A 13,038-nucleotide genomic window follows, 5' to 3' on the forward strand; every position below is an offset into this window, starting at 1 on the left:
CCACAAAACCCATCCCTGCCTCCCTCCCAGAAAAATTATTATACTGGGATAAGTTTTCAATGTCAACTTCCCCTTCAGATTTCTGTTAACACTTCTTGGAGGATCAAACCACTAAGAAAAATAGCTATGTACCATTTTCTAGAGAAATTCTCCAAGTTTAGGATTTCTGTTTTGCTGACAAATACTACATTTCTTAAAATATATCATCACAGACCTATTATAGAAATTATTAAAATGCAGTCAGGTACCCAACAGCGCTTCAGAGGAACTGGTTCACCCCTGCCTCAAATCACTTTTGATCTCTGCCTCTCATAACATCAGCATATAAACTTGGCATTGCCTTTAATGTCTGCTTTTAAGGTCAGAAACTGCAGGTTAAGCCCAAGATGTGTCAGAACAATGAAGAGAGTCTCTTATCAAGGACAGAAAGGATAAAACTTGAAGCTCAAGCGGCAGGGCTCACACAGCATTTGCCAGCTCTTCTAATATTAGGTCTCAGAGTTGACAGAAACAGCTGCAACACGGGTATTTCCTTCAAAGGTTTTAACCCTGGGAAACATCCCAGTAAAATCTACCTGGAACCAGATGAAGGTAGAACTGAGGACTTGCCTGTCTCCAGCTCTGGAGACATTGCTGTGGGCAGCCTTGTTCTTGCTAAGTCTGTTCAAAGACCACAGCGCATCACATCCCCATGGCCTGGGGTGCTCAGCAGCCATGAGGAACATCCTGCCTTTGGACAAGCCAGGCTGCCTGGGCCAGACATATCTAGATTTTTGATGACTGATGCTGCACCCTAACTACAGCAATTTACAAGTATTTTAAACCTGGCAGCATCCAAAGCATCCAAATCAGACCTTGAAAAGTCTGCAAAGAATGATGCCTTTGGTTTAGAGCTACTTTCTGCTGTCTGAGGATAACAGTGGCACCACTCCAGGGCACAGATGCTACTTCTCCCTAAAGCTTATTCACAGAAAGGGTGACAAGTCTACTACAAGCTACAAACAGCTCTCGTACAGCTATTTTAAGCGTCCTGCCCTTCACAGTATAAGCTTCATACCACATAACTTCTCATATAACTTAGTTTTTTGTAAACCTGAGAATGTATTCAAACATGCATGCCCAAAAAAAAAACCAACCCCAAACAAACCCACATTGCTGTAACTAAGGATACCTGTAAAAGTCTTCTCCTGTTCATATGGGTCTGATATAACATTAGTTATACAATCATCCAGTTTTTTCCAGGCCCTGCCTCATTCAGGGCACAGGGTAAATCCAGGCCATGCTTTTTATCTTTTGCAGATGTGCAAGGCATGCAGTAAGCAAGGCAGAGTATCACAGAGAAAGATGGTTTCATCATGAAGGCAGGTGGTACTCCTCTAGAGAATGGATTCTACGCTTGTTAATGCCAGAAGTCCCATATATTCTCTTACAAATGAAACTTTCCACAGGTAATCACTGACTATACACCTCAAACTGTCCAAACAGAAACCCCAAAGCTTAACAGAAGTGCTAAGCGCTCACAATTGCAATCAAAACTGGCAGGCAGTACGATCTGAACACAAGCATGTCTCCAAAGAGTTCCCACCTTCCTTAATTTTGGCAACTAAAATTAGTAAACTTAGTGGACTTAACTCCTTTGTGCCTCAGCTTCCCAATCTAAATATGGATTAAAGTCACCTCTACACTTCCCGTAAGTCTTTTAGAAGTAAACTAACTGTTTCCAAGTGCTCAAGACCAGTGATATGTGCAAAAAAAAAGTCCAGGGGGAAATCAATCATTCTGAATGCAGAGCTGTATTTGAATGGAGTCATGGAGGCCACACAATGAATAATGAGAATTAAAACAAAATACAGACTACCTGCTCACTGGTTGAGCCCTGTCCATCCTGTGCAAGGAATAAGGTACGGGTTGTTTAGAATAAGGAATTATACACTTAAACACTGGATCATAATACACACACACCCCCGAAGGAAGGAGACAATTCCCAACAGGTGGCTTTTGAGAGCCTGACTTCACAACTTTACTGTTTTTTTAATTGTGGTACAATTATAAAACAACACTACCAAGGATTTGGCAGAATTTTAAAGCTATTTTTATTCATTATGCTTCATAATTCTTCACAACTTTAAAACCAATTTCACCATATGTGTGATAGCTGTTTCTTAAGACACAGCTAATTTCAAAAGGCATCGAAGCCTAGTACTTGAAAAGGGAGATCCGCTTTTGGGGTATGCAACCTCAACTTCTCCGTTCACTGGAAGGAATCCCTAAAGAATCAGGTTCCTTAAAAATGACATTAATGCAGGAGTCTAGAAACTAACACAGTGTACTCCAACAGACTTAAAGAAAAGTTCAAGCACTTCTTATGTTATTGTTATTATGTTCTTCAGCAAGTACCTCAATTAATTCAGAAACACCTAGTGGATTCTCAGACTCTGGGGCTTCCGGTCCACCGGGCTTTGCTGCAACAGCAACAATAGGGCACCCACAGAACCTGAAAGAGAAAGACTCCCACCATTAGACCACAGATCTCCTACATATGTCAATGTAAAGTAGTCCCAGGCTCATGTGACAATGAAGGCAAGGAAACTCCCTCAAATTCCAATTTATCTGCTCTTCCCCCATAGTGAATCACTGACAATTTTTTTCTTGAATTACTAGCATCTGCGCTACTGGACTTCACTAGGAAATCTTCAATCCTGTTTAGTATTAGCTACTGATTCCACACTGTGGCAGTCAAAAGTAAGACTTCAGTTTATTTCAGAGCCAAGGGTCTGTTACCCAGAGTCTGTTACCAGTTCCATAACACTTCTGGAAATTTATTTTCATACAAATACTTCAGGGCACTGTATTACAATAAATAGAAATTTATGCTGAACCAGGTGCTTTACTCCTTTTCCCATATACCAGAACAAACTGGAGTAATTACATACTGCCTTTGGAGGCACTTCCAAACATGATTCAGCCCTACTGAAACTCTTACTCCATCACACATTCATTGTCAGCTGAGTTTAGAGCCTGCTGGACAAAGATAAAAGCTGGCATATGAAAAAAATTATGAAAAAATAGAAATTCCATTCATAACGACAGTTTGCTTTTATTTTTGGTATCAATCCATGGAACAAGCAAGTTTCAATTAGGTTAAATTTACAAGTGTCAAACTATTCAAATATATGACAGTTACTTTCCTCTATTTTATTTTTTTTTTCCTCCCCACCTTCCATGGAATGTCCTGACACCACTACAATAATTTCCCCAGCATCAATGGCAAAACCTACTTTATAGCTTCAACAGATTTCAGATTTGCTTACAGCTATGGAATCGTGCATGCATGCCTGTGCGTGTAGAGAAATAACACTAAACAAGTAAACTATTCCTGGAAAACAAACTCATTGCCAACAAACTCATTGGGTCAGAGGCAGCTCTCAGATGGTCTCAGCATACGCTCTGACCAATAAGAGTGGTTTAGAAATACAAAAAACAGTTAAGAAACACGCATTTGGAAATTCAAAGTCAAGTGGGAAAGAGGCTGTTGTCAAGAAACAACACATGCCTAAGGTACAACAGGACATGCGCTTTACAATCGAGCCTAGGTCAGCAGCGCTTTCAAAGCACCATAAAGCACAGACTGCACATGCAAAAAACTGAATTTTTGTTATGAGAACAATACACAGACACATCCAATGAAAGAGCATTTCTAGGATCCAGAGTTCAAATGGGTAATTAAAACATTATGACAGGACCATTTCTCTCCAGGTAGAATCAGAGCTGTTGTGATCAGCCAACAGACATCCTTGTTTTGAAAGGGAGCTAGTGGTACTGACCTCACAGCGAGCACATCAACTGTTTCAAAAACTCACTTTGCCTTCAGTTTTGACAAAGTCTGCTCCATTTTCAAGACACACTGTAAAGACCCATCTGTACTCCAGGACAAAGATTTAATTCAAACAGCGTATGTAAAAAGTATTTCTGAACACTGGTTTCCTTACAAAAATTTGTCTTCCTTCTATGAATATGCAACTACAAAGGTGTGTCGTTCCCCCCTGCCTCCATCCACTCACAATACCATCTTGGACTAAACCAAGAATGGAGTACCACCTTCAACAGCAATTACTGCCATTTAAGAATAAACAAATTTTAAAAGCAGGACAAAATAAAAAAAAAGTGAGCAGTATATTAATAAACTCTCTTAAAAATCATCAACTTCTTGGCCCAAATGAGAAACAGATACAAAATAACTACTAATTGTAATCGTGCTTAATTCACATTCTATATTTCAACCTTTCAAACAAATAAAATCATAACAATGCTGTTAGATAATTATCTCTAAAGTTTTCCTACCTTTATTACCTCAACGCTATCCCCATTGGGATTACCTGTGAATTTGATCAACTAACTCACAGCTATAAAAAACTGTTGATTCAAAATGCTTGGAGATATTGCAGGTGTCTCCTTTCTCCATCTCCACTGAAATGAGAGGCAGCAACCTCCACAGAAAACCAAGCCACCCCATATTTATTTGCCCCTACATCAACAACTGCCAGAGAGAATTGGAAGTTGTAGGACTCTGTCTAAGTTCACAAAAGAGAATTTCACTTTCCTGGTGACCTCAGTACAATTCCCAGCAAAGTGAACAGACCCAAGAAGAACACAGGAGCTGGAAAGACACCAAGATCTTCATAGTCACTAGTGTGGTGGCTGCAGAGCTGAAAAGGGACACCGCCCTACCATCACAAATAAGCTAAGCAGGAGCTGCCATATCCAACCAAGGTTTGTTTTTTTGGTCCTGGTGAAATTCTGCCCTCTGTATGCTGAATTCTATTCCTTTGATTCTTCAACTCAAAATGTGACCTAACAGCTACAAAAGTGGGAGTCAAGGTCCCCTTGTGAACATGGGCAAAGCAAGCTGTGTTTCAGTTTGTGTAACCACGAAATAAATATTGTGTCTGTAACGTATCTTCCCATTTCATAACAGCCACATTTCCACTCATGAATCTCACTGCACTTTACTCATTATGTACCTCCCCTCAATTAATTTACCTAAACAGGACTGACAAACATCATCCCAGCCAGAGCCACATTAAATTATATAAACTTTCATCATTCTGCTCTCCCTAGTTAGGGCAATCACATTTTTCACCCTCAGTTAAGGAAAAGCCCTAACGCTTTATTTTCTCTGGAGTGAAAAAGACTCACAGATCACAACAAAAGTTGTAAGCCCATAAACTAAAACAAACAAACATTTAAAAACCAACAAAATCCAGTTCTTCACCTAGATATTCTGGCTTTGTTTTATCCCATCTGAACTCTAAGCAGCCTTTAAACTGAAAAGTTTCATTATAGGAAAATATTTCTCTACACAGGATGCTCACAGATGCAAGTTCAGGGCTACATTTGAGTTTCTGGTAATCTTTCCACCCTCTTACCTTTGCTAGACATCTCAGGGTGTTTAGAAGCACGTTGGAAGGGAAATGTGGACAAAGTATTTTTGTTAAACATTTTGTTACAAGTTAGCTGTTAATATTATCATTAACTTACTTAGTATTTTCCAAGGTCTTCTGCATTTTCTTAGTCATCTTCTCAATGGCACTTTGTCTCTTCCCTTCTGGAAGCAGATCTATTTTGTTCAGAACTACCACCATCTTCTGGCAGGCAATTTGCCCAATTACCAAGCACTCTGCTGACTGCGTCTGCATCCCTTTTGTCACATCTATTACAAGCATCATCAAATCAATAATCTGGGCACCTGGAAGAGAATTCACAGTCAGAATTGCAGCAGCATAACAAGATTAAGGATCATTTTCTCAAATAGTTTCCATAAGAACTGTCAGTATATGTACAAAGGCCCAGAAATATGAACAAAACACAAGTCAAAGCAAGCATTGAATGCATGGCTGTGTTTGAAAATAACACTTCAGCAACCGAAGCTATTCTATGCTACCACTGGATCATAAATAAAATTGAACATGTGATAGTTTACATGTTCCTCCATAATAACAGTTCAAGTTTAAGGATGTTATCACTGCATTTGAAAAAAAAAAAACCAAACCCTTGTAGCAACACAAGCATGACATTTGCCTCAATTCAAAAAGTTAATCTAAGAATCTAAGCAAGAATATGGTACAGGCAAAGTAACACACAACATTGCAGACAGTTGCACACTCAGAGCAACGCCAGTAAGAGCCAACTACTCGCTGCACAACTATGCCTGCAATCCTCAGTCCCCTCCTGCTTCCCACTATTGCTTCTTTCAGAGACCAAAATTTCATAAAAGTGAAAATAAGATGAGCACTACCCAGAGGCAGATTTATCCCAAGTCTAAACAAATTCCTACAATCCCTCAATACGAGGAAGAGGTGATTTAAACTCTGCAATATACTGTCTTTCTTGACTACATACATCATACACAGCCACAAACAGACCTGATTCTTAGATCTCTTCAGCCTAAAATTTAGGAACTTTTTCTTTAAGTTACCTATCATGCCTATGGATTATTTTTACTTTATTTTGCAAATTATTGTTGTCATGAACCCTTAATCCTTTGATTGAAGCAACCTGAATTTCATGGATTTAAAGTAGTTTTCAAGGAAGCTTTTGATAAATGTTGGGCCTTCCACTACTTACATTCAGAATTTTCCTGTCTTGTTCCAGGTAACTGAAATACTCTGAATACCAAAAAAGTGCAACAGACTTTAATGTTTGGAAAGTCTAAACGTAAAAAACTAAAACTAAAGCTGAACCACCAAAAAGTCATATGTCAAAAAAACCCACATTTTGAAAGACGATAGAAGCTAGAAAATCATGCAAAATTGCAGCATTCTGAATTTAAGCACTTTTAATATCTGACTTAAGCTTTTGATCAGACGAACAAGAAATCGATACAACAGTTCCTTGTTCTTTTGCCCTTTCCGATGTCTCCCCCCCCGCCTTTTTTCTTAGCTTTTACAATGGCTATGACAACAGCTACCCTTGTTTGTAATTCCCATGAACTCAGGATAGGAAATTATTCTGAGGTTGAAGTGCACGGGTGAACGAGTGGGTGGGAGCTACAAGAAAAAAAATTATGGTTACAAATGACTATTTTCAACCTAACAAGCTTTCATCTTACAATAATGAATACTAAACCCTTCTGAGCCCTAGTTGGATAATTATGACATTTCCAAAGCTCCGGCAGATTTTTACCAATCATTTCAAATATCTCTCCATGACAAATTAAAGACAGACTTTATATCCCTCAAAAGTATTTTTCATCTTTATTGTGTCAAAAATTGTATTAAATTAGAACTTGCTTAAATTGCAACACAAACATCACCAAGGCTGTATAAAAAGCTCAGACTTTACATACCACAGAAGTGCAGACCTAAAGGACAGGAAGCAGGGGGAATAAACAGCAGGAAAATAGTTCAAGTAGGACAAAACACTGAACAATCAGAATGCATGCACTTCTGTGAGTATATACAGCAGGATTGGGATTTTTTTTTTTAAACTTACTACACTCATTTTGTATTATATACCACACAGTAAGAATTACTACACAGGTGACACCCTTAAAAGGAATGGAAATTAATAATTAAAACCAAACCATCAAGTGAAATTATTAAGACTATAAAAAGTGCATCTAGTAGAATAACAATGCTGCAGCTTAAGTTTTAGCTAACTTTAGTCTGTTATGACTACTAGTGCACAGCAGTCCTTATGCTCCAGAATTAAGCCAAAGTAACCAGATACAAATCTGACCTTGAAAGGGTGGCCAATAAGACACATTATATGTTGTGTGGTATCTCCTCCCTCCAACAGGGGACAACTGTTAGACACATTTTCAGTACAAGGGCCATTTTATCTTGAAACACTAAATCAACTGCTTTGAATACATTTGTTATAAAGCAAATATTTGTAATTGCTGTATTTAGGAATCTACTAGAAACACTTTAAGAGTGCCATAAAAAACATCAGCCCAGTTGCTAGAAGGTCAAGAACATCTACCTCGGGGCACTTCATAGAAAACAGAAGACGAACAAAGGAAAAACAACCAGTCTATGAAAGACTCCAGAAAACATATAGCCGATACTCCAGAGAAAAATCTATTACAGTCAAGGAAACAGCAGCCTACTCAAGTTAATAAATACGTGCCTCAGTACAACTATTGTGCCTCCTCCAAGCCCATAACATGCTAACTGGCCACAGTTCATAAGAGATGTTGTAAGATGGAACAGAAAGCAGGGCAGGGGGAGAGCTAGCACCCAAGCAGGGTGGGAAGCTGCTGCCCTTCAGAGTCGTGGAACCAAGGGAAAGATCAGGATAGCATTGACAAAAATACTTTAACTGCATTCTCCCCCAGGCACAAGGGTGTTTTGCATGTGTCCGCCGTCATGGTTTAGCCCCAGCCAGTAAATGAGCACCACGCAGCCACTTGCTCACCCCTCTCCCCCAGTGGGATGGGGAGGAGAATGGAAGAAAACTTGTAAGTTGAGATAAAGACATTTTAATAGGATAACAAAGGAGGAGAATAACAATAATATATGTAAAACCAGTGATACACAAGTGCAATTGCTCACCACACATGGAATAAAACACAATGCCCAGTCTGTTTCTGAGCAGCAATCCTGCCTCCCAGCTAACTAACTAACCAGTTCTATACGGAGCATGATGCTGTATGGTGGGGAACATCCCTTTGGCCAGGCTGGGTCAGCTGTCCTGGCTGTGCTCTCCCAGCTTCTTGTGCACTTGGCAGGGCGTGGGAAGCTGAAAAGTCCTGACTAGTTATACTAGGTTACACTATGTTGCACTACAACTACCTAGCAACAACTAAAACCACCAGTGTGTTATCAACATTATTCTCATACTAAATCCAAAACACAGCACTGTACCAGCTACTAGAATGAAAGTTAACTTTATCCCGGCTGAAACCAGGACACTACTCATGCACATCAAGACACGAATGCTCAAGTTTACAGAACCTTTGGGTAGCAAGGAAAAAAAAAACCCACACTAAGATTTATTTAGTTCCTCAACTTTCTTCTGAGCTGCTTAATAAGCCATCTCTGACAATTCACCTTCTTCCCAATCCCTCAATCTTCTCCTAGCTGGTTTTACATTTTACAGTCCATTTCTTTAGTTGCCCTTATTCATGCGTAACAGTTCATTCAGTACTAAAATGAAATCACCTAGGGAAATCAAAAAGTCCACAGGGATTCACAAATGTACCATTTCTGTTAAGGAAAGTTGGCAGGTCACTCGTAACACAGGGACAAAACTACAAACCCCTCCAAAGAACATGGAACATCTCATTCAGCTACTTTTTCATCAAAGCATGGAATAGCAGACTTACTATTCTCTAACTTCATATTTCCAATTTAAATAATGTCTGTCTATCTATCTATTAATCAATCAACTCACTACCATGTTGAATGTTCCTGAAAAAGGAACAATGTTCCTGCAGAATTTTTTACCACAGAAAAAGATTTAACTGGAGAAGGTGAAGGATGGATTATATAAAAGTATTCTCATGTATGTAATTTCACTTGGAAAAAAACTTTGAGACAAAAAAAAAAAATATTATGACCATACCAAGCAGAGACTCCAAAAAACAAGAAGAATAAAAAAAGGTGACAATATCACTCAAATCTGCACTATCTGATCACAGAATCCCTGCCATAGGCTTTTGCAGGAAATGGAACAAAAAGAAACTGAAACAATTTGCATTCTCTCAAAAAAAAAAAAAAAGGAAGTCAGGATACAGCCCTACACAGTTCAGAGCGATATGGAAAAGATGAGTGTTCCTCAAGCTCTCAAAGCAGACAAGTGGCTTGAAATTAATAATGAAGTACAGACACGTGCAAAGGACAGGTCTGCATATAAGGAAGCACAGCTTCAAGAAAATCAAGAAAAATATTTTATCTGCATTGAAGCAGGCCATATAGAATTGATGATAAAGTTAAATTAAGGTATTCAAATTATTTCCCCTACAGAAGAGACAGTGGTGCACCCTTTCATTTGCTGTCTCATCTCCAAATGAAACATTCGGTCCCAAAGAACATTCAGAAAGTTACAGTCCTCCTGAAGTATGATTTCTCACTTTGCTTGGAAATGAAAGATGAACTACCAGTGTCCTTCATGTGATGACATACAGCTCAGATGTAGCCCTGTAAAAAGCAAATGAAACAAACTAGTTGTCATCAGAAAACACAAGGGGTTGGGGAAGAATAGGAATTATATTGCAAGATAAGCAGCTAAACACACACAGCGCAAAACCAAAGTAAAGTAGATAGTCTGAGTGAAGAAAAACAAACAAGAAAGATAATACACGAACAGAGAAAATCCAGATGACAGCCAGATACAGGAAAAATGCAACAAGACCAGCAGCACAGAGAAAAGACTCCAAGAAGCACCAGCTGAACTTGGAGGTAGCAGCACTCATTTGTACCACAAAAGTAACAGGGAACACAGAACTCATAGGTATAAACAAAAATACCTTCACAGAAAAAAGGAAGAAAAAGTCTAGCCCCTGCTTTGAACAACCACATCAACCCCCTCTTGCTTCTGAATTTTGGGGAATACTTGATTATGAAAAGTCATCAGGGAAGTAACTTACTACTCTCTATTCATTGAACTAGTTGAATCAGAGATGTCAGATTACAACATGTTTCAAAAGTGCAGAAGGCAGCAACTCCGTTTCCCTAAACTGGCCATTAGCTCCATTTCTCCAAGGAAAGAGCAAAGTGATACCACTTGCAGCACATCATTTTCAGCCAGCTCATTCTTCATCCTGAAAGACCTCACCAGCTGCTGTCTGAGGACACCCAAAAAGAAAGATGATCCAGAAGAATAATACGCATTTAAAAAAAGAAAAGTAGTATGTATTGATAAATTTTTAACCTTTAGCAGAAAATTCATTACAGTCTCTGCATGTTACTTAGTATACTATATCTTCAAACCTTTACCGAAATAGGAAGACCGATCTACCCAGAGTTCTAGGCAACGAGGCTGCAGACCTTCATCCCCTGTAGCAGACTCACTCCCCAGATGTGTCAAGTAGTGTCACACTCACCTTTGATTTCCACACAGCTTATATAAATATAGCACACTTGATTTTGCTCACTGAAGCTGAAGTAGACACTTCAGTTCAAATTCTGCAGTGCTTACATGCTACTTCTCACATCCTTATGCAAAAGTATACAATTACTAAAACCCAGGGAAACACCACGTGAGTACCCAAGCTGCATTTTTAAAAACTGTAAACCACTAATTGCCATGTTTCTTTTGGAACAGAACATTAAACCTTAAATAGCAAAGATTCCTTCAATCTCAATCAGAGAAGTTGCTGCGGTTCTGCACACACGTGAACTCAGAACCCCTGCTCTTTGTGCAACCTGCTGCATACTTGTGAATTATACGCCCAAACTCCCAGATTGAGCTACACAGCAAAAGTGCAACCTTTACAGTAAATTAAAGAGGGTATTATTAGGTCTAGGGGGAAAAAAAACAAAAAACACCACACAAACAACAAAACACTTCAGCTTCTCATATTACTTTATCAGTAATAAGCTTTTGGAACTATATGCGCACTGTGCCCGCTTTCAGGACCGTTCAGTTATAAACTCCAAGCTCTAGTTAGCAATTTCAGCATTACTGAAAAGGAGAGCCAAAAGGCATTTTCAATAAAAAGGCAGAATTCAATTGTTTTCAACAAAAGCAGATTAAGAATATTAGAGCATTTACAACTACTACTATTTTGGTAAGCATAAGTTTAGTATTGCATTAGATTCCTCATCAATGTAATGCTGACTTGGCTCCAAACAAATCAAACCTGGGCTAGTGGTTTTGCATGCCACACAAGCACGGATTCTGACTCGTGGCTTCTTTAAGCTACTGTGTCCTGTCCTGTTTGTGGTAATCTTTTTAGCTGACTTTGCACAAGCAGCACAACTGTTCACAGGCACTGAAAGGAAGCAGAAAATGGAATTTGAAATGTAAAAATAAAATAATTGTGGGCCATGGGCTATAATTTGATTTCATGGTTTACAAGGAAATGAAAGAGGACTTCCTTAAACATACTTTTTTTTTTTTTTAAATATGCTTTTTACCATGTTAGGATTTCCTCTGGAGCAGAAGAGAAAATAGGATTGTAGAAAATGTACCGTTCTCAAGTATCATTGCTACTCAGGGGCAAAGCTCTGTTTTAATGTGCACTTCCCATTCTGGGGAAGAGGAAATTCTTCAATTAATAAACCGGGTGGACTGAGGCGAGTTTTTAAGGTTTAATCAATTTCATCTGCACATAGGATAAAAAGACTGACTATTCTACCATTTTTACTTCCCCTATTCCCCTTTCAAAAAAATAATAAAATCAATGTTTTATTTTAAATTCTTTGAGGTTAGTATCTCCTGTCTCAGGAAATATTGTCTATATCACGCAGAGAGTATGAAACTTCCCCCTTCCCAGGCCACCCCCCTTTTAAGAATCTTTATTCAGAAAGAACTAAATTATTCTCTGCTTTCATATACAGTAACACCTTGGGAGATGCTACAAGTCATACAGGATTTTGCTAGGTACCTTAGGGGAGGCATTGTGATGCATAAAGAAGATATTTTACGAGATAGGAAATATCCCAAAATTTAAACAGAAAGAGGAGGTGTGAGGGGGGACAGAGATGTGCACCCAACTGGAGCTCATGAATTACACATGCAGAAACCCTCTGTAAAGCAATGTAAATCATGGATCAAAACCGATACCACAACTTTTGTTAGGAAACACTTCGAAAAGAACAGGAACTTGTGGAGTTCAAGCGTCCCACCGCTGTTTCCCAGGCATGCCATTCCTAAAGGTTCTAGCAGCCGTAAGCACAAAGAGGGAGCTGCACAGCTTCAAACTCGGGATGGCTTGGAATATCTCTGATACTGAGGGTCAGACTGGCAACCCACAAGACATCTTTCTCAATGCACAGTAAAGCTTAGAATTATACGCATTCTATTTGATTTTTCTGAACAATAAACAAACCACTGGTTGCACAAATTCCCTTTAAATGAAAACGGGCCACA

At 38.9% G+C, this 13,038-nt stretch overlaps 1 protein-coding gene across 2 annotated transcripts in view; it reads right to left on the reverse strand.

Moving 5' to 3' along the window:
* The window catches only part of EEFSEC (eukaryotic elongation factor, selenocysteine-tRNA specific), a 124,946-nt gene that overhangs the window by 85,644 nt on the left and 26,264 nt on the right, over positions 1–13,038 (reverse strand). For both annotated transcript variants that reach the window (XM_075762104.1, XM_075762105.1), the window contains exons 2-3: positions 5,539–5,746; positions 2,398–2,494 (exon numbers count right to left, since the gene is read on the reverse strand). In XM_075762104.1, coding sequence (XP_075618219.1) covers positions 2,398–2,494; positions 5,539–5,746 — 305 coding nt within the window. The remainder of the gene's footprint in view (positions 1–2,397; positions 2,495–5,538; positions 5,747–13,038) is intronic.

This window comes from Balearica regulorum, chromosome 10, assembly GCF_011004875.1.
Source record: "Balearica regulorum gibbericeps isolate bBalReg1 chromosome 10, bBalReg1.pri, whole genome shotgun sequence".
Taxonomy (NCBI): Eukaryota; Metazoa; Chordata; class Aves; order Gruiformes; family Gruidae; genus Balearica; species Balearica regulorum.